The sequence below is a fragment of the Neomonachus schauinslandi genome, chromosome 1 (genome assembly GCF_002201575.2).
Source record: "Neomonachus schauinslandi chromosome 1, ASM220157v2, whole genome shotgun sequence".
In the NCBI taxonomy this organism is placed as follows: Eukaryota; Metazoa; Chordata; class Mammalia; order Carnivora; family Phocidae; genus Neomonachus; species Neomonachus schauinslandi.
The window spans coordinates 190,562,813-190,585,627 of NC_058403.1; the positions used below are offsets into that span (position 1 = coordinate 190,562,813).

The 22,815-nt window shown below is 38.5% G+C and overlaps 1 protein-coding gene across 1 annotated transcript in view; it reads left to right on the plus strand.

Annotated features, from left to right (window-relative positions):
- Positions 1–22,815, plus strand: part of ERC2 (ELKS/RAB6-interacting/CAST family member 2) — a 917,787-nt gene that overhangs the window by 148,272 nt on the left and 746,700 nt on the right. The window contains exon 4 of the mRNA XM_044912797.1: positions 20,138–20,554. Within this exon, the coding sequence (XP_044768732.1) occupies positions 20,138–20,554 (417 nt within the window). The remainder of the gene's footprint in view (positions 1–20,137; positions 20,555–22,815) is intronic.

Genomic DNA, 22,815 nt, shown 5'->3' on the forward strand with positions numbered 1-22,815 from the left:
TCACATGCATGTGAAGATTAATAGCTGAATACTCAAGGGGGACCCTCTGAAGTTCTCTGCCCATGAACTCCAGTTGACTTGCTCTCTTCAGACTCCTAGCTTCATCTCCTCAAATCCATATATCTTTGCCTGGGATTCTCCTCCCTCTGCTGCAGTCTGGACATTGTCACCAGGCAGTAGGCTGTAGAGTTATAGTGCTCATCATATTTGGTTTTTATCTCTCAGGATCACTGTTCTTGAAACCATTGTTTCACATATATTATCCAGTTTGTTAGTTGTTTCAGGAAAGGAGGTTGTTCTGTCTCTGTAACTCCATCTTGGCTGGAAGTAGAAGTCTCAAGAGGATGGAAGGAGAAGTCTCAAGAGGATAAAAGTAGAAGTGGCAAGGTGTCTTGAGGCCTAGGCTTGGAACTCACAGATATCATCTCTGAATTCTATTAGTCAAAACAAGCCCAGGACCAGCCCAGATTCAAAGGGTGGAGATATAAACTGGACTTGATAGGAGCAGTAGCAAAGTCATATTGCAAAGGGGCATGTGGAAAGGGATGGGAGGAGTGATTGAAGCCCTGTTTACAAACATTCTATCCCATTGTGTAGGCAGGTAGGGTAATTATAAGATCATATAAGATCATAATTATAATATCATTTGTCAAGCTGCTGCTATGAACCAGACCTTGTATGAAGCACTTTACACACAGTGCATCTAAGATTTTTTATTTATTTACTTATTTGAGAGAGAGAGAGAGAGCACATGAGCAGGGGGAAGGAACAGAGGGAGAGGGAGAAGCAGACTCCCTGCTAAAAGGGAGCACAATGTGGGGATTGATCCCAGGACCTTGAGATCATGACCTGAGCTGAAGGCAGACGCTTAACCTACTGAGCCACCCAGGTGCCCCCACACAGTGCATCTAAACTGAATAACATTGTGAAGTGTTTTGAATGTTGCATAACATTGTTCACATATAGAACAAGTGTAACATTGTAAAGCTCATTTTATGGATGAGGAAACTGCCACTCTTCAGGGGTTAAGTGATTTGCTTGAGGTTATACCTAGGATGTGTGACTTCCATGCCTGTGTGATATCATGCCTGTGCTTTAAATCTATCCTTTTACTTTCAACTTTTCTATGCCCTGAAGTTTTAGGTATATTTCTTATAAGTAGATGCAGCAACATTAAAAAGAATACAAACAGATGATTTCTATCCTCTAGGTGATAAGTTTATTCCATTTACATTTGTTGTAATTACTGATATATTTGGATTTATTTCTGCTGTTTATTTTGTGCTTCCTATTTACCCTGCCTTTTCTAGGCTTATTTCCTCTTTTTTGATTGTATTTTCTTTATTCTCCTTTCCTACAGATTTGAAAGTTGTAACTCTACTCTTTATTCTTTAGCTTTTCCCCTTCAAATTTTAACATATTCACTTGCATTTGTCTAAAGTTAATCTATTTATCTTCTGTTTTCTAAAAACAAACCCCCCTCCAAAACCAGAAAATAAAAAAAAAACTATTATGAATTTGGAACATTTTAACACTAACCATTTGCTTCTCATCTTAATGTGTTTTTATTTTTATATCCCTCTGGGGATATAGTAGTATTGTACTTTCCTGTTTCCTTTGAAATTAGACATGGCCATGTGACTGGCTTTGGCCTGTGACGTATGAGAAACAGGAAGCTTAAAGAGCCAGTGTACAATTCACTATGTGACCTGTGGTAGTTGTTGAGGAAGGTTTTGAGGTTACGTCCTTTAGGGGCTACAATGGGTAGAGTCCCCAACTAACCCCTGAAAGATATTTAGCATGAGTGGAAATAGACATTTATTGTTTTAAGCCACAGAGATTTTGGGATCGTACCATAACATACAGTGATCACCTGATGGATAAACTCCTGATTCTCCAAGTTAGTTGTCATCATTATTATTGTCTTATATAGTTAATGCTTATTTAGAATTACAACACCATATTTATTTGCTTACCTTTCTTTCATTCATATCAACTTTTCCTTCTAGATTCATTTTTCTTTTTTCTTGAAGTACATATTCTAGAAATATCTTTAAGGTTAGTAGTGCACTGGTAAGTGTTTAACAACCGGTTCCCTGCGGGGCAAAAAAGGGTCATCTTTAATGTTTGCTAATTTCCATGGTGTGAATACTCCCACCAAGCTCAATTCAAGTTATCAGCATGTTGTCAACTGACTCAAAATTCCTGAAAATTTGGCTATTATGAGCCAGTATGAGCACACTGTTATTTCAGGTAGCTTATGTTAGTGGTAAACTGTTTTTGTCTGGAGATAATCTTTATTTCATCCTCATTCTTGAATGGCAGATTAACTGGGAGGCCCCACTCAAAGTTTGCATCCTCCGTGGAGTTGTTGCTTGTGCACAGACCAGATTGATGCCTCCTTCCTCTCTGCTGCCTCAGCACATTGTACATGCTTCCTTATGTTCACATTCCTTTCTCTTGTGATTATTGATCTTCACATTTGTCACTTTCTCTTGACTAAGAGCGTCCCAAGGCCAAGGACATTGTCTCATGCTTTTTCTGTCCTTATATACTTGATGCCTTATCAAAGTGCTTAGATACTATGAGCTGAGTGAATGTTGCCTGGGAGTGGTTATGGCAGAAATGAATGACTAGTTTATACTTTCAAACTCTCTGAGTGACCTCAAATGAAAAAATTCTTTGTAGCATAATGGTCGTGTGATAGGGGATTTGATGGGAGATTGTGTCATATCCTTAAAAAAGCTTCTTTCAAAAAAGTAAAAAACCTTCTTTCTGAGGGAGTAAGCAAATGTTATCTGACCTAGAGTTCATTGAATGAGTTGCTAAATAACTTTTAAAGATATATGCCAGCATAATATGGTTTTATTAATACAAATCATAACATTAAGAGAAGTTGTTTATTGAATTCATAGACTATAATAAGCTATCTATCTATTTATAAGTATATTTTTATATATTCCTATATGTAAGCTTACTCGTAACTATAATTGTATCATCCTCATTTTACAGTGGAAGAAATTGAGGGCATATAATTTGCCAGGGGTTAAATAGTATAGACAAATAGTGGTAGAACCAATTCTTGCTTGAGTATAGGACTGAGCTCTTAACTAGACTCCCATACTGTATTTTAGGAATTCTTATAATAACAGAGTTTTCTTTGCCCCTTTAAAAGGTGACTGAAAAGCTTATTTAAAGGAATAAATAGGGGAGGAGGCTCTTCATAGACTGTAAACTGTAAACTCATTCTAGGTTTATTTTTTCCTCCTTTATAAAACCATAAAGCCTGTTTGTAATTCTTTCCACTCTTATTTGCCTTTGAATTTTTAAACTAAAGAAAGAAAACCTTCAAAGATACAGCGAAAGACTCCACTCATTTTGTGGGCCCCTGTCTCCATTGGTTTTGTATGGTGCATAGTTAAGGACCCAAATGATGGTGAGAGGGACAATCATGTTTTAAATAGTGTTACAGATGTAGGACTCAAGAGGGCTGTTGGCCTCCCTGTAGCTTGCTGAGGGCCGTGGTATGTTGAAATTTATGTAAACTAGGACTAATAGTTCATCTCATTAGGAAAAATGGCAGTAGGCCCTAGAGTTACTAAGGTATTACATTGTAATACCTTGCTTGCTTCAATTTAAATTCTTCTTCCATTCAATAATGCTTGCTTCAATTTAAATTCTTCTTCCATTCAATAATGCTTTTGTTCCGGGCACCAGCAGTATCTGTGCTCTTAGATACTTTCTTTATGTCTCTGTTGGACTTGATAGGTTAGCTCTGTTCCAGATTCAAATTTGAAAGCCATTTTTTTCCCTCCTTTCCTGACTTTAAAAGTCTCAAATGAATTATAAAACAAAATAAATATCCAGGGATGAAAAAAGCAGTTTGCAGTCCTTGTTTAAAAATACTTTTTACTGTTCTTTTGGAGAAAACTCTATTCTCTTTCACTGGTTTAAAGATTTGAGAAAGAATCTTAAAGCGTATGAAATGTATCTATATGCTCATGAATGCATATATGGGTTTCTGAGTCTTTGCTAAGGAAAACTCTTATTCTTAATAATATATACAAAATTATCCAGATAAAATAAAAATAATCTCAAATTGATATTATTGAGGATTGGTATCAAGGGATCTTATTTCTCAGCCATATAACATGTTCTTCCAGTGATGGTATCTGCAAAAGAACTGTTCCTTCTTTCTGGTTTTTGCTTTGGCTTGCCCAACAATAGCATGGATCTCCTGAGACGTATCATTATCTTTTCCAGGTTTCTGAGTGGCCCCCTTCATTCTGGACATTTATCCCACATACTTTTTTGGGGGGGGGAATTCCTCTAAACCCTTTGCAAAGTCTTTAAGCTCTCAGGTGGAAGAATGCTAAATCTTTCAAAATTTGCTAAAAGTGTTCTTTAAGAAGTCCTTTCAGAGAGAAGAGTTACTTCATCTTGGTTGGAATTAATCATTTGTTCCAACTCCTGAGGTCTTGGAGCTGCTGGGGTATGGACTGTGGTCATAGCAGCTGTACCATCGGTGGTGTGTGGTGGAAGAGATGCGTCTGGGCCAAAGATGTTTGACTCCAGTGTGGAAATCTGGCTCGTGGCAGCTGTTACACATACCCTGACACTAATTATGTGGTAACAGAATCCTTTTGCAGTTCAGTGACCAAAAAAAAAAAAAAAAAAAAACCTGGTTCATGGGGCTAGAAGGGGAAGACCCGGACACAGCAGTGTGGTGAGAGTTTGGTGTCTGGGTTTTATAACTAGCAGTGCTGCCATCTCTGCTGTGGCTTCAGGTGACAAGAGGTCCCCCTCTTTGGGCCTAAGTTTATCCTCCTGTAAAAAGTAGCAAAGATGATTATCTTTCTGATCCCTTTCATCACCAACATTCAGTGATTTCTGTTCAATATTTGCTGTGTCTTTAAAATGCATATACCAGCTTGTAGAAAATCGTGGGTGGTTCTTTTAAAGTATTTTATTTGCTATTAAAAGGTTAACATCCAAAGTGGCCAAGTTCCTCTGGGTTAAAGGATTTTTTTTGTATATGATACAGGCAAACATAATTTTACTTTTTCCCCCCTACTCTACTTTCATTTCTTTCCATTGCGTTTTGGGAGGGTTTGCAATCTGGGTTTGTATATTCATAACAGTGGCTTTTAAAAATGATGGCTTCCTGTGGGCTGAAGTGGGACTTGCTAAGTATCTGATATGTATTATCTGTTTAATCTTATCGTGGTTTTGTGAGATGTTTGTATTTTTAGCAGCTTTTAAAAGAGCTGGAAACTGAGACCTAGAAAACAGAAGTAACCTGTGAGTGTCATACAGCCCTCCCAAGGCTGTGGGAACCTGCAGCTAGTGTGTGATCAGATCAATCCCACAGCTACTGAGTGATCAAGCTGGAGATCAGCCCAAGGCCTCTGACATCAAAGAGAGGGTTTTCAATGGGAGGTATTATTCTCAATAAAATATTTAGGACTTTCACTATCAAATTATTTTTTTAGTTCCAAAGTCTTGTTAATCTCTAATTCTCTTTAAATTTTCCAGTATTTGTTGCTGGATATCAGAAACTTGAACTTGCATGGTTATGTCTTTCACCTGAGTCTTGAATATATTGCTCTTTTGGAATCCGTTACCCTGAATAAACATAACCATAGCATAGCACTTTTATATTTTTCATATGTTGCTTCTTTTAAAATCTTTAATTACAATAGCAATTGTAGTAGATTCTTCTTAGGATCTCTATTCACCTTTAAAGAAATCTCCTTCCCCTTGGAGTAGTTCCTGGTGGGCAGGGTCAGCTGCCACAACTGATTGATTCATGGTTGATACCTGGCTCATGCCAGGACAGTTCTATCTTCTGTCCTGGGTCTTTACAGTTTTGATCAAGGAGTTGTTGAAACCAAGTTACAAACCTTTCACAAAGGTTCCTGCTGTGTCCTGCTTCCTTCTTTCCCTGGGTTTTGTTTTTTACAATTGCTGCTTTGATACAGGGAGATACTGGTATCTTCCTTTTTTCTTTTGGCTTAAGACAGGTCAAGTCAATTTCTGTTGCTTGCAACTCAAAGAATATTAACTAGCCTAGCAGTGATGAGTATATGGCCTGTGTTTTAGTCCATTAAGGCTGCTATAAAAAAATACCATAGCCTGCCTGGCTTATAAACAACCAACATTTATTTCTCACAATTCTGGAGTCTGGAGTCCAAGATCAAGGTGCTGGCAGATTTGGTGTCTAATGAGGGCCTACTTCCTAGCTCATAGAGAGCTGTTTTCTCACTGTGTCCTCATGGTGGAAGGGGCAAGACACTTCTCTGGGGTTTCTTTAATAAGAGCATCATTCCCATTCCTGAGGTCTCCACTCTCATGACTTAATCACCTCTTAAAGGTACCACCTTCAAATACCATCACAGTGGGGACTGGGTTTCAACATATGAATTTTGGGAAGACATAAACATTTAGTCTATAGCAGTAGGCATTCAAAAATTATTCTTGGAAAAAATATTTGCTAAATGAAAATGGGAAATACAAAGAAAGGCATTTTTTTTAGTGAGATTTTTAAAAAGGTTTATTTATTTATTTTAGAGAGAGAGAGAGAGAGAGAGGGGGCAAGCGAGCATGAGTTGGGAGAGGAGCAGAGGGGCAGAAAGAGGGAGAGAATCCCAAGGCAGCTCTTCACTGAGTGTGAAGCCTGACATGGGGCTTGATCCCATGACCCCGAGATCATGACCTGAGCCGAAATCAAGAGTCAGATGCTTAATTGACTGAGCCACCCAGGTGCCCCAAGAAAAGCATCTTTCATGCTCCCACCTTCTATCACTTTTAATAGCTTGACTGAGGTATAACTCATGTGTCATAAAATTCACCCTTTAAAAGTGTGCAATTGAGTGATTTTTAGTATATACATTTAAAACACTTTCATCACTTTCTAAAGAAATCTCATATTCTTTAGCAGTCATTCCCCATCCCCCTTTCCCTAGCAATGATCATTATGATGTATTTTTTTCTAGTTTTTTTCCTTGTCTAGTCATACTACTTTCCTATGGTATGTTGGCCCCTTTTTGTTTGTGGGTTATGGAATATTCATTCATTCTCTCTCTCTCTCTATGCATGCACACACATACACACATACTTTTTACATATATATTTATATTATATGTAAAATATTAAAGACCATAGACATTGTCTGGATACAGTAAGTATCTCACCTTCACACCAGAGAAAGAAATGAAGGTCCAGACTTTTGATTCTAGTGCACTGATAAAATGGAAATACTTAGAGAATTCGAGTGATTAGGCTACTTAGGAAGCAGTATATTCACATTTTCTCTATAGTGTTCAAGTTCCCTATATTGTTCAAGTTATAATATGAAAAAGAAGATTCATCTCAGACTCCTCATGGTTTCCCCAGTCATTTAAAATTCCACCAAAAGGGGCACCTGGGTGGCTCAGTTGGTTAAGCGACTGCCTTCAGCTCAGGTCATGATCCTGGAGTCCCGGGATTGAGTCCCACATCGGGCTCCCTGCTCAGCGGGGGGTCTGCTTCTCCCTCTGATCCTCTTCCCTCTCGTGCTGTCTCTCATTCTCTCTCTCTCAAATAAATAAATAAAATCTTTTAAAATTCCACCAAGAGGGCGCCTGGGTGGCTCAGTCGTTAAGCGGCTGCCTCTGGCTCAGGTCATGATCCCAGAGTCCTGGGATTGAGTCCCACATCGGGCTCCCTGCTCAGCGGGAAGCCTGCTTCTCCCTCTCCCACTCCCCCTGCTTGTGTTCCTGCTCTCTCTGTCTCTGTCAAATAAATAAATAAAATCTTTAAAAAAAATCTTTAATAAAAAAAATAAATAAAATTCCACCAAGAGCATAGACATGCATACAGAAATTCTATTTAAAACTAAAAATGAATAAAACAGTTAATTATAAAGCCTAGTTCTGTCATTTCAGATGGACTCTTGAAAGTTTCCCTTAGATCCTTTTGAATAATAATAGTAAATAACAGTACAGAATTACAATTCAGATATTATGTATCTCTTAAAAATAAACAGTATATATAGCAATATATATTATTTATAATATATAATTGCATATTTTATGTATATAATAAAATATATTACATATATAATGTTTATTTATATTTAAGCTGGCAGGATTTCTTTTTTGACTTGGAGAGGACACTTAGTATGTATGTCTGTCAAATAGCACATAGCTCAATAATGGTTGAATGAATGAACAAATCCCGCTTTGTCTGCTTTATCTAGTAATGTCTTATACTGGGGCGCACTACTCATAGTTTACTCAGATTTTATGAATCACACTAACTAAGTTTTCAATATACTTCTTAGGGCTATACCACAGTATTCTTTTCATGATGTTTTCCTTCCCCACCTTTCTATTACCAAATAATCATTTCGTAAAGCAGTAGTAAGGCTGAAATTTTTTTTTTTTGTTTAGAGAAGTGCTTCTCAAACCTTTATGTGCTTCAGATTACCTGTGGTCTTGTTAAAAAATGCAGATTCTGATACTGCAGGGCTGAGGTGAGACCTGAGATTCTACCTTTCTTATAAGATGCTGATGCTGCTGTTCCAAGGACCACATTCTGAATTTTGTGGAGGTCAGTTATCCCCCTTCCCAGGAGTGACACAAGAAGCAGAGAGAAGCAGGAGAGTAAAGTATTTAGGAAAAATCTCTCCTCATGAAAATTTTGAATAGAAAGGACTACAGTTTGGCTGAGGGAACCGTGTGGCTCAGAGTAGGGAAAAATTAGTAGCTCAGTGCATGCCACTCAGCTATTTGAAATGATAATTATTTAAGTAAAACCGCTCACCTGTTTTAAAAATATTTAGATGGTTAGCAATTTTGTTAAATAAACATGTGGGGTGAAGAGGTGACAGAGAAGGAAATTATAATCAAGATATTAAAATGGCATTTATATTAAAGATTTGCTAAGCAATTAAAATGAAAAAAACTATCCTCTAATTGTGTGTGGCTATTAATAATAGAAAAGTTCCGGGCGCCTGGGTGGCTCAGTTGGTTAAGCGACTGCCTTCGGCTCAGGTCATGATCCTGGAGTCCCGGGATCGAGTCCCGCATCGGGCTCCCTGCTCAGCGGGGGGTCTGCTTCTCCCTCTGCCCTCTTCCCTCTCGTGCTCTCTCTCATTCTCTCTGTCTCAAATAAATAAATAAAATCTTTAAAAAAAAAAAAAAAAAGAAAAGTTCCAATTTTAACCATTGTTTCCATGATTACATGTTTTGGGTTGCTTCTGTAGACAGTTTAAAAAAATCAATATTTCTTAAACTTGTTTTTTTATTCATTCATTCATTCATTCATTCATTCATTCATTCATTCATTCCTATAATAGGTTGAGTGGTGTCAACAGCAGGGGATGCCCCTGTCCTATAGTTGCTTATGTATTACTGCCTACTAGTAGGGAAAAAACCCTGACTTTTAAAACAGAAATGTTGTTATTCCCGAGAGCCCCTCCTAGAGTTATTTATAGACCAGTTAATGGGAAATCAATTTTAGCCATCTTTAAGTTGGTCTTAAAACAACTGTTTCCTGTTTCCCTTATTTAAAAAATGCCAAAGTGCTTAGCATTTTGTTTCCCACTGTTGCATTTATTTGATGATCAAAAATTTATGTACATTATACTCACTTCTTTTCCCTGCCCAAATGGGAGGAAGGAGAGAAATTTTAATTCTGGGCCTCTAGCCACCACCACTGTGTCAATAGTAATAACAGTGAACATTTACTGAGCATTCATTATGTGCCAGGCCCGGTGCTTTATGCTTTATGGAAACCTGTTCACTTACGTGAGGAACATCTCATGTGGTCTTTGTGCGAACCCTGTACATTAGTTACAATTACTATTTCCTGTTTATGGATGAATAATTCAATGCTCAAAGTACTTAAGTAATTTGTCCAAGGTGACATAGGCTATAATAGGTAGATCCAGGATTCAAAACCCAGCTCATCACCACTGTTCTTGGAAGCCCAGACAAATTTACTGATTTCCCCCAGATTGTATAATTGGTTAGTAGCAAAGCTGGAATTAGAACGTATATCCTTAGCTCTCAGCTGAGTACAATATTCCAATATTGTGCCACCTAATAGTACTGTTCTGTAATGAGAACCAGAACTCCTTGTTTACAAAAGCAACTGCCAAGAGGTCTTTTCCATGTATACTCTTCCTAGTGTTATGTATCTTGGCAAAATGTCACGTTATCGACCAAAGTGGGTTCTGCAGTTATCACTGACGTCTCTGTGTGGGGATCCCAGGATCCTGGTGCATTGGTGCTTTTAAAAATTGCCTATCAATATTATTCTCTATTAGCTGTATGTGCTTATTCTGTCTACACTAAAGGAGAAAGCCTAGGACCATATGTCTAAATATTAATCTTTTTATACCTTTCTCAAGTAGAGCAACTCTTCCATAGCACACTGGGAACCACATGTTTTTAACCAGCGTCTGCTGTTTGTCTTTTCACACACATGACACGGTCTGTGGAAGGTTTGAAGCCATGAGGAGTGCCGTACATCCTGCACATGGGATTATGGAAACAGGGATCATAGAACCTACCCTAAAATTTGATTAGAGACAAACTCAAAAATGATAAATAGGAAAATAAAGTCACAGGAGAAGCAGAGCAGGCCAAGTTGTCTGCAAAGAGATTCTGTTTTCTTTGAAAGAGTTATGTTAAGCCCTTGCTTGAGAAGGAGTATGGATTTATTAAAAAAAAGTTCAAGACTTTTGGATATAAGCCAGTTCATATTTTTATATAGCTAAGAGATGGTTTTCATAGCAATGAAACCTTAAACTGCTTTATAGTACAAAACTTTATCATTTTTTTTGTTTTTTCCCCATAGTGTGGAAAAGAGCTTAAGGTCACAAATTTTTTCAAATTTGCCAGGAACTCATATTTTCCATGTTTGGGGATAAGACACAGTAGATTCTAAACATCTGGCTAGTCCCTATTTAAATAATTGTGTGTTCCATGCACATCATACATATATAATTATATTTTCATTCTATTTACCTTTTTGTGTTTTAAACATTCTGAAATCTGGATTAGATTCTGACTCCAGTAGCTATTGGAAGTCATTCTTCTGAATGTTGGCTAAGGCAACGTATATTCCACCCCCCCCCCTTTGCATATAAACGCAAGTATGGCTTAGTTTCTCATATTTTTATTGTCTACTTTATTTTCCCTCAAGATTAAGTGACTATGGGAGCTTGTAAGAGTTGTGCAAAATGAAGTTCTCTATATTTTTTATAGCAGGGGCGACTTCAGAATTGGCTGGAGGAAACCTCAGTTTTAGACACTGGCCCATATCTGCTAACAATGTGATTGCAGTCAAATCCCTTAAGCCAGCCCAATTTATCCTCTTGTGAAGTGGACATAGTGCTGGCAGCATCAGAGCAGTCTTGTCAGATGAGTGAGTTGGTGGACGTGAGGCATTTTGAGTTTTGGAGGAAAGAACAGGACAGAGTAATCTGAGGTCAAGGACACCCCTTCCCTCCCCACCCGCCCCACACTCTCCCACCCCTAGTCTAAGTACAGCAAAGCAAAGAGGAATGGAAACCTATTCGCTCTCACAGTGTTCCCCTGTGCCGACCATCTGGTGAGACAATTTCCCTTCTGGTCCTCTCATCTTTCTGTCCATATTTCACTGTTAATTGAATACCTATTATGTGTTAGATTTGGGGGTATAATGCAAATTTGGCCCAGAATGTGCCCTTGAAAAGCTCACTTTCCTTCTATCAATCTTTCTCTTTCTTGGAGATTTTCCTTACTTTCTTGTAAGCACAGCAATGCTTTGAAAGATATATTTGCTTTTATCTAGCTGTTGTGTAGTGGGAGGGCTTATTAGAAAAACATAGCCTGCCATAATGCCGGAAACAGAAGTCATTATGACTTCCTTGATTGTCTGAGACTTGGAATCAATTGGACAGACTAATCTTTTTAAGCTCCCATTCTGTTTACCTGTTTTTTTTTTAAAGGACGGACCAATGATTTTAAACTTTTGTTTTCCTTTTGTGGACTGGAGATGGGGATAGTCTTGCTGTCCAGGGCACATTTCAAAGTATGCAATTAAATATCAAGGGGAAAAGGTTAAAAAAGAACTGGGTTGAAGGCCAGGTGTCAGGATCACAATGCATTCTCTTTGCACTCCTAGCAGAGTGACTATGAAGAGTAGTCCGGATGTCATTGTGACACCTGCTTTGCTTCTCTCCGTGGTGTCCTCAGTGGAAGGCTGTGGAGAAGGGATTTGCCTTTTGAGCTTTGATTCTTTGAGAACAACTGGAGAATGATCCCAGAATTAGGGTAGGGAGTAAAAAGCTTTCTGAATGCCCATCCACTCACAGACTCATTTTTGTACTTAAAGGGAATTAGTGGTTTTGCCACCTGTTGCCCTTGTGCCGTTAAGTACTAAGTTGACAGCAGTATGACTGGGACCCAGGTATGAGTTTGGATCACCTGGTGATGTTTTTCCCAATGCAGGTGGACATTGGAAGGGCTTCCCTCTCCAGATATGCAGTAGAATGGAAGTCACACAAAGAGGGGTTGAGGCTTTGGGAAGCTGAGACCACAACGATGACTGGGAGTTTCCAAAGAGATGGCCCTAGAATACAACCTTATAGGTTGTTGGTTTGTAGGTGGGTACCTGATGTAGGTAACATACTGAAGTGAATGCTCTTGACTATTGATTCAGTAGGTTTTGGGTGACTGCCTTAAAAGAAATGTACTTTCATGGTTGAGAAGGGGGAGGTGATTCAATCTGAAGGAACGGCTCAAAGTACTACCAGCAATAACCTAGGAAGGGCAGAATTGAAAACTGTGCCTTGTTTTTCTTACTTTTTGGCCCTTAGAGAAGTTGTTTGGCTTTGCTAGAGATTTCATTTGTATTGTATCTGAATCTTTTAGAGCTTGTTTTTATTGAGCTTGTACTCTAATAGCTAATTTTAGTTAGCTAACAGTCTAATTTCAAAGATGTAGAAAGGAAGTCTCAGTATATTAATCTTGGAGTGTCCCATGCTATTTAACTATTGGGTGGGACCCACTGAGTAAGTGAAATGATTTAGGTTATTTCTCAGCCTCCCCGTAGGAGGTACCACTGCCATTTCCTAAGTTGTTAAGTAGAGAGACACCCCCTTTTGGTCTACTCTTAGAGTTACTAGAATTTATATAAGGATGGAGCTCAGGATCCTAGAAACCAAGATTCCATGTTCCCAGAAATTGAAACTCTGGCTTTGGCAATGGGATCAATCTTTTGGTCTGTCATTTAACCTGTGTGATCTGATTTTCTCATTTGTAAAATGAGTTTAACAGGCTAACCTTTAAGGTCTCTTTGAGCCCTAAGAGTTCTGATTCCATGTCATCAGTGTGTCAAGTGGATTATGTCTTTCAGAATATGGGTTTTTTTTTTTTTTTTTGCTGTTGTCAAGGCAGCCTATCCTGACTGATACAAGTGATTACTCTGTACTTGGAACTTTCTACAGCTAGATATGTATTAACTCATTTAATTTTCACAACAATCTAACAATCTTATGTGTTAGGAATTATTACTGTCCTTCCCCCTTTTACAAATGAGGAAACTGAGACACAGAGAGGATATTCTTTTCAGTAGATCATTTATTACAAGTGGTTTTATATTTTAAAATAGAAATTGCCTGTGTTAAATATCTAACTAGAAATGGCTATCTGGTAAATGAATTTTGAAACTTGATGGATTTGAATTTCTTAAAAGTAGAATGGTGAGGGAGGACAGACAGATAGATGGAGAGGTTCCTTCAGATCTCCTCCCCATCCTCCAGTATATGATGCAGAAAGATGATCAGGACTCTTTAAGGTACATGCCTTTTGCTCAAGAATTCCTTTTCAGGAACAGATCTATGCTTAATTTTAAATATTTTAAAAGAGAATGAAAACTAAATGACACATGAATTTGAGAAAGTTTTGAAAACTAAATTTTAGGTTGATTATCAGATTGTGTTTGGTCATGCTGAAGTCATTTAGTTACTAATAAAATGGCTACCTAGAAAGTAGATTTTGCTTATTAATAAATATACAACCTGGAAGCATCTATCACGACAACCTCTGAATGAGGAACAGCCTAGATGGCTAAATTTAAATTATAAGAATTGCTATAACTGTCGTAATTGCCTGCCTATCTCCTCTCACAATCTTTACCCCCTGCCCTACATTCTTTTTTTCCAACATCCTGAAGTAGTTGTGCCAATTCGGAGGCTAGATGGTATAATGGTTTGAGCAGGGGAGTTGGTATCAGACAGCCTGGATGAACATCTGGCTGGGCCACTTACCTAGGTGGATGACCTGGAGCAAGTTACTCAACCACTTTGCATCTCCATTTTCTCATCCATTAAATGGAGATCTTAAACAGTGGCTACCTCACAGGGTGGTTGTGAGGATTAAAAAAGCTTAGAACATTGTGTGGCATGTGGTAAACACTATCCAGATTTTTGCTATTACTGTTCCTTAATAGGTCTGGTCTGTCTTTGCTTCTGGGTTTTTATACTTTCTCTTCTCTTTCCATCATTCTTCATGGGGCTGGCTCTCAATTGCTCTTCAAGATGCAGCTCAGTGGTGGCTCTTTAGGATGTTTTCCCACATGTCTCCAGCCTGGGTGACATCCGCTCTGAATTTCTAGCCACCTGGCTATGACTTCTGTTATAACCCTCATAACATAGTAAAGTTACTATCAGTTTACTTATCTACGTGGACCATGAACATGGATCTTTCTTTCTTTCTTTTCTTTCTTTCTTTCTTGCTTTCTTTCTTTCGTTTTATATTTCATGAGTATGAGAGAGATACTGGGTAAATGTATATTGAATGGATAAATGGACCAATTTTCCCTTCATTTCTCTCTCCCTTCTTTCTTCTTCCTTCCCTCTTATTCTTCTCTTCTACTTTCTTTCCTTCTTCCTTCCTTTCTACCAAACTTCTTCTCTTCCTTCACTCTCAAACCTGGCCCTTGATGCATTATCTTAGTTATTCTTCACAGGAGCTCTGTGAGATAAGCATTATGATTATCCCCATTTTGCAGGTGTGGAAATAGAAGATCAGAGTGATAGGCAACTTGCCCATCCAACCCCTTACAGAGCTGTCTTCCAATGTTGCTGTCTCTGCTCAAAGCATTTTGGCAGTTTTTCCTTGGAATTCCCTTTTGGCCAGTCTGTGAACCACATAAGAAAACCAATCAGTTTTGGTCACTCTCAGAAAGGATGATTCTCAGTCTGATCATCCCAATTCATGTTTGTTTCCAAATAAACCTAGATCATCTCATAAATCTGTTTTGTGCTAGTCTCAGTCTATCAAAAACCAGTATTGTCGTTGGATTAACCCTTGTGGTTCTTAGTATGACTGCAAGATGCCCTCCAGCAATAACCATCAAGAAACTTTGAAAAAAAATAGAGGTTTATCATTTAAAGAACCTAGAAATTGCACAGCAGAGTTGGGGCCATACAGTGAGGTCATCGGTAGAGAGTGCATGGGTCTGGTTCTGCTTTTATTGGGGTCAAGGGTGGGGGCCTAGGGTTTTGTGGGCTCATTCTTTATTGGTGAATTTAAAACATAAGAGGAAAGATTTAAAGTGTGGGAAGAGAAGAAACAAGTGGCTCAAAACGTCGGTGATTGAAATCAATCAAGATCTCTAAAACAAAGGAGACTCAGTTGGGGCAGGCAGTCTGTCTCTTACCTAGTCATGTGGTTGATAATGTGTTTATTTAAGGTAGCCATCATTGAAGTGGATGCCTCTTTAAAGTGGATGCCTTGGCAATCAGATCTTAAGTCAGGCACTTTCATTGCAAAAAAGAAAGAAGACAATTGTCAGGGCTTATGCAAGGATGCCCACTCTTGCCAGTTTTATTCAACATATTATTAGAACTCCTAGCCACAATAATTAGGCAAGAAAAAGAAATAAAAGGCATCCAAATTGGTAAGGAGGGGGTAAAACTGTCACCATTTGCAGATGACATGATATTATATATAGAAAAAAAGAAAAACCTATTAGAACTAATAAATGAATTCAGTAAAGTTGCAGGATACAAAATTAACATGCAGAAATCAGTTGCTTTTCTATACACTAATAATCTATCAGAAAGAGAAATTAAGAGAATAATTCCATTTATAATTGCATCAAAAATAATAAAATATCTAGGAATAAATTTAATCAAGGAGGTGAAAGTCCTGTACTCTGAAAACTGTAAGACATTAATGAAAGATATTTGAGATGACACCAGCAAATGGAAAGATATGCCATGCTCATGGATTGGAAGAATTAATATTGTTAAATTAATATTGTTCAAATGTCCATACCCAGAGCAATCTACAGATTCAGTGCAATCTCCATCACAATACCAATGACATTTTTCACAGAACTAGAGCAAAGAATCCTAAAATAGTGTGGAATCACAGAAGACCCCAATTAGCCAAAACAGTCTTGAGAAAGAACAAAGCAGGAGGTATCATACTTCCTGGTTTCAAGCTATACTGCAAAGCTATAGTAATTAAAACTATATGGTACTGACATGGAAACAGATACATAGATTAATGGAAGAGAATAGAGTCCAGAAATAAACCCTCACATATATGGTCAGCTAATCTATTCCAGAGGAGGCAAGAATATAAAATGGGAAAGAGACCAGACTCTTCAATAAATGATGCTGGGAAAACTGGACAGCTACATGCTAGAGTGAAACTAGACCACTATCTTACACCATATATAAAAATAAATTCAAAATGGATTAAAGACTTGAATGTAAGGCCTAAAATCATAGAACTCTTGGAAGAAAACGTAGGCAATAAGCTCTTTGACATCAGTCTTAGCAATATTTTTCCAGTCAGTCTCCTCCAGCAAGGGCAATAAAAGCTTAAATAAACAAATGGGATTGCATCACAATAGAAAGCTTTTCACAGCAAAAGAGACCAGCAACAAAATGAAAAGGCAGCCTACTGCATGAGAGAAAATATTTTCAAATCATATATCTGATAGGGGGTTAATATCAAAATATATAAATAACTTACATAAATTACTAGCAAAAAAACAACCTGATTGAAAAATGGGCAGAGGACATGAATGAACATTTTTCTAAGGAAGACATACAGATGGTCAATAGCACATGAAAAGATGCTCAATGTTGCTGATTGTCAGGGAAATGCAAATCAAAACCACGGTGAGATATCACCTCACACCTGTCAGACTGGCTATTATCAAAAAGATGAAAAAAATAACAAGTGTTGTTGAGGATATGGAGAAAAGGGAATTCTTCTACTCTGTTGGTGGGAAAGTAAATTGGTGTGACCACTATGGGAAACAGTATGGAGGTTCTTCAATTTAATCCTTTTGCATGTAGGTGTCCAATTTTCCCAACACCACTTACTGAAAAGTCTGTTTTTTCCCCCTTTTAAATTCTTGCCTCCTTTGTCAAAGATTAGTTGACCATATAAGCATGGGTTTATTTCTGAACTTTATATCCTGTTCAGTTGATCTATATGGCTAATTTTATGCCAGTACCATACTATTTTGATTATTACAGCTTTGTAGTATATCTTGACATCTGGGATTGTGTTACTTCTGGTTTTGTTCATCTTTTTCAAGATTGTTTTGGCTTTTTGAGGTCTTTTGTGATTCCACACAAATTTTGAATAATTTGTTCTAGTTCTGAGAAAAAGTACTATTGGTATTTTGATAGGGATTGCACTGAATCTAGATTGCCATGGGTAGAATGGACATTTTAACAATATTAATCCTGGGATGCCTGGGTGGCTTAGTTAAGTGTCCAACTCTTGATTTTTGGCTCAGGTCATGATCTCAGGTTTGTGAGATCGAGCCCTGTGTCAGGCTCCACACCCAGTGTGGAGCCTGCTTAAGATTCTCTCACTCTCCCTCTCTCAAACAAACAAACAAACAATATTAATTCTTCCAATCCACGGGCATGGAATATCTCTTTGTGTGTTGTCTTCAGTTTCTTTCATCAGTGTCTTATAGTTTTCAGTGTAGAGATCTTTAACTTCCTTGGTTAAATTTATTCCTAGGTATTTTATTCTTCTTTGTGAAATTGTAAATGGGATTGTTTTCTTAATTTCTTTCTTATATTTCATTATTAGCCTGAAGAAATGCAACAGATTTCTTTCTTTTTTGGGAGGGGGAGAGAGAGAGTGAGGAGGGCTGTGGGGGGAGAGGCAAAGGCAGAGGGAGAGAGAGAATCTTAAGCAGGCTCCACACCCAGCACAGTGCCTGATGTGGGGCTTGATCTCATGACCCCGAGATCATGACCTGAGCCAAAATCAAGAGTCAGATGCTTAACCAACTGAGCCTCCCAGACACCCCACAACAGATTTCTTTATATTAATTTTGTGTCCTGCACCTTCTTTTGGAACGATGAAACTGTTCTAAAATGTATTGTGTGGATGGCTGCACAACTCTGTGAATACCAAAAACCACTGAACTTTACACTTTACAGGAGTGAATTTTGTTTATAAAATTCATAATTACCATCATTAAATACATACCAGGTGCTCACTCCCAGTCACTGTCCTTTGAGGCACTGTGGCACATGGATGAGAAAGAGAATACTTGTTCTTTGTGCTCTGGGAATGTCTCAATGGGTGTTCTTAAATGGAAAGATGAAATAGATCCACAAATAGTTTAATCAAGATGTTGCAATACTCAGTGCTAATCTCTGGGCATAGACCGCACTCAGAAAGATCTCACCACCTCTGGGTGCCAGCTTTAGGAATTCAGAAAGATTTTGAAATGTGGACTGCTCCAATATTTATATAACTTAGACATAGTATTATTTATGGCTTACAGTACTGTGAGGTACCTAGGGGCAGGAGCTATGCCCTGTGTTCATTTTGATTCCCTTGCTTAGCGTTGTGTCTGGTCTACTGGCTGGTGATTGAATTTCGAAGTGTCCTGGTTTGTTCCTAGGACAAAAATGCCTTCAAGCTTATGGCTGCCTATTCTGACCAGCCTGAGGGTTAGCCCTGTGGGGAAGGTGTTGCAGAATTCACCAAATGTCCTCATGCAACTGTTTCTTTTCTCATAACTGGTAACTATTTTGTTTCTTTGGTGTTTTCACTCTGATTTTGGTTCAAATGGTGACTTGGAATAATATGTGGGTACTTCTGGAGTGTTGTGCTTTCTTTCCTGGTAGTATACTGAAGACTTTGGTTTCCTGGGTCAGTGAGATTTAGGAAAACAAAAGGTGGAATTAACCTCACTTTCTTCTTTTTTTTTCTTCTTCTTTTGATCATATTTATCAAACAGCAGTGCTATAGATTTTGTGTAGCTTATGGATCTTTGCTGTAATAAGAAATTGTTTTTCTTTTTTCTTTTTTTTTTCTCTGTGAAGGTACTTTATGTTGATTCTTTCTGTTAAATATCCTTTGCTTGCACTGGACTTCTCTTTGTGTTGATTTTTTGCTTCATTTTTTTTTTTTTCCATTTCCCACGCTGTTCAGTTACTGGATGCCAGAAGAACCAAGGTTTGTCCACTCTTTGCGGCTTGTTTGTTTTGTTCTGCACAGCCTCACCTCCTTGTGTTTGTGTCCGTCCCTGTCTGCATTTGTTCCCTTTTGCTTGCAGATGCAGTAATCCTGTTTACTAAACCTGTTCACAGCTTTATTTGTAAAAAATAAAGTCTTCGTTTATGTCTACTTGTAGTGGATGCTATTATTTTCATTTTTTTAAATGGAAATGCATTTATCATGGGAAATAATGGATAGTAGAATAAAGAACACCTTAGGAAACAAGGAATACTGAGTCTGGAGCATTACGGGCGTAAAGAAGGTGTGTTTGTGAGACTTTCCCTTCTAATCCTTTCCACTTCCTCAACTGAAACTCTGTAGATGTATAATTTCCCTCGTGACTGACACTAATATATTGTTTCTGTGTATGTGTACATTTCTCTTCTCCTAAGACATTCAGAAAGCATCATTGAATTAATTTCCCCCTCTCCATGTGCTGTCCCATGCTTCTGAAGTCACCCTGGAGGACTTCACGGCTGGCCCTCTGGACCTACCTCATGATTAACATCCCATCTTCATGGTGTGGTAGTAGCAAGTAGCACTTGGCATCTCCATTGACTTTTTCCCCTTCTTTCTCCTCTCCTGCTCCATCTTTCTCATCACAGCACCTGCAGTTGACAATCCAAGCCCTTCAGGATGAGCTTCGGACCCAGAGAGACCTCAATCACCTCCTGCAGCAAGAGAGTGGCAACCGTGGAGCTGAGCACTTCACCATTGAGCTGACTGAGGAGAACTTCCGGCGGCTCCAAGCTGAGCATGACAGACAAGCTAAGGAGCTGTTCCTTTTAAGGAAGACCTTGGAAGAAATGGAGCTGAGAATTGAAACACAGAAACAGACCCTCAACGCCCGAGACGAGTCGATTAAAAAGCTTCTTGAGATGTTGCAAAGTAAAGGTTTGCCTTCTAAAAGTCTCGAGGATGACAATGAACGGACACGGCGGATGGCAGAGGCTGAGTCTCAAGTCAGCCACTTAGAAGTGATTTTAGACCAGAAAGAGAAGGAAAACATACATCTTAGAGAGGTAAGGACATTCACTCTATTTCCCCAAAGCCAAATTTTACAAGTTAAAATATGTTACCAAGTTATTTTAACAGGTTGGAAGATTGCAGCCTTAACAAAATTTCTTGGCATCCATTTTATAATCTTCCTGTCTGCTTATCACCTTTAAGCTGGAATTTTGCATTAGTTTTTTTTTCTCTGCTCACTACACATATGTTCCATTGTTACTCGACACGTATTCGGGATCCAAGTATGTGCAGCACATGCCAACTCTAAGGTGGTTTACAATTGCTTTCCCACAGATGGCCATAGTTTCAGGGTTTTTTAAGTACAATACTAAGTTTTAGATGTTTATCAAATACATCTCTCTAAAGGAGCAAAACAAATAGGTGATTAGCAAAACAATGAACCTAGATATTTTTATGGCTGAATTGGGGCAGCATTTGCAGAAAATAAAGCATTTGGATATTTCTGGGAAGAATGGTAAAATGTGCAGACCAATTTTGAACATTTAGGTTTAAGATAATCTTCATCTGCATTTTCTTTTGTCTAGGACAAACTGTCCCAGGTTTTCTTTTTCTTTTTTATTCTTATGTTAATCCCCATACATTACATCATTAGTTTTAGATGAAGTGTTCCATGATTCATTGTTTGTGCATAACACCCAGTGCTCCATGCAGAATGTGCCCTCCTCAATACCCACCACCAGGCTAACCCATCCTCCCACCCCCCTCCCCTCTAGAACCCTGTTTGTTTTTCAGAGTCCATCGTCTCTCATGGTTCGTCTACCCCTCCGATTTCCCCCGCTTCATTCTTCCCCTCCCGCTACCTTCTTCTTCTTCTTTTTTTTTTTTTTCTTAACATATATTGCATTATTTGTTTCAGAGGTACAGATCTGAGATTCAACAGTCTTGCACAATTCACAGCGCTTACCAGAGCACATACCCTCCCCAGTGTCTATCACCCAGTTGTCCCAGGTTTTCTGAGTATGCATTTTGCACTTAGTGGATTAAATCATTTGAAGTCCTTCAGAGGCTCTCCAGCCTGCCACCACTATTGAATATTGGGGTGCTCAGATATCTGAGGATATGTAGTTGGATAGAGCTTAGAAAAAATGTGGGTGACAGCCAAGCTTTGAAATTTTTACAGCAGTTCCTTGCTGCTATGGTGGATGTGGATCTCAAAAGTACCATGTAGGCAAAATGCTGAGGGAGACGCAGATCTCACAGAAAATAAGAAGCAATAAAATGGCATTAATTAGAGCGCCTGGGTGGCTCAGTTGGTTAAGCGACTGCCTTCGGCTCAGGTCATGATCCTGGACTCCCGGGATCGAGTCCCACATCGGGGTCCCTGCTCAGCTGGGGGTCTGCTTCTCCCTCTGACTCTCTTCCCTCTCGTGCTCTGTCTCATTCTCTCTCTCTCAAATAAATAAAATAAAAAAATGGCATTAATTATATTTTTAAAATATTCTATAGCAATAAATAAAAATTCCAAAAGATATTTGCTTTCAGACCAAATTAGATTTCTTGGCATTATATACCTTTTCGGATGGGCAGTTCTTGTGAGTCATTTTTTTGGTTGTTTAGAAAACATACTCCCATGATGGGGCTTGCTAATGCAGATGCTCCCAGGAGTTTTCTCTGATGTAGATTGTATTTGCTTAGAACATTTGAATAGACTTTTGTATCTTTAGACTTAATGTCCTTCATGCTTATTCTCCCTTGATTTATTTTCATGAGACATTAACAACATGCTTGGGAAACCACATGGCTTGGTTTTAGATTGAGATGCTTAAAGAGATGTTTTGTTGGGACTGGGTCTTCCAATCCATATTCCAAGAGGCTGAATGTCATGGTTAGGCTTCTAATGATTTGTACTTCTTTGAAATCATACCCTTGTCTAAATCCATGTCCTTGAGTATAGACTGAACCTAGTGACTTGATTCTAAACAATAGAATATGCTGAAGGTAATGGGATGCCAATGTGACTTCCATGATTAGGTTATATAAGACTGTTATTTCCATCTTGTAAGCAGACTATTGTGTTCTCAACTTGCCTGCTTTGATGAAGCAAGCTGCCATGTGAGAGAGGCCCATGTGGCAAGGGACTGAGGGTAGCCTCTAGTCAACACCCAGTGAGGAGCTGAGACCCCCACTCAAACAGCCACAAAGAACTGACAATTGCCAACAACCACTTAGCGCTCTTGGAAGTGGATCCTTTCCCAGTGCAACCTTCAGATAAGATGACAGGCCCTGGGCTGACACCTTGCTTGCATCTTTGTGA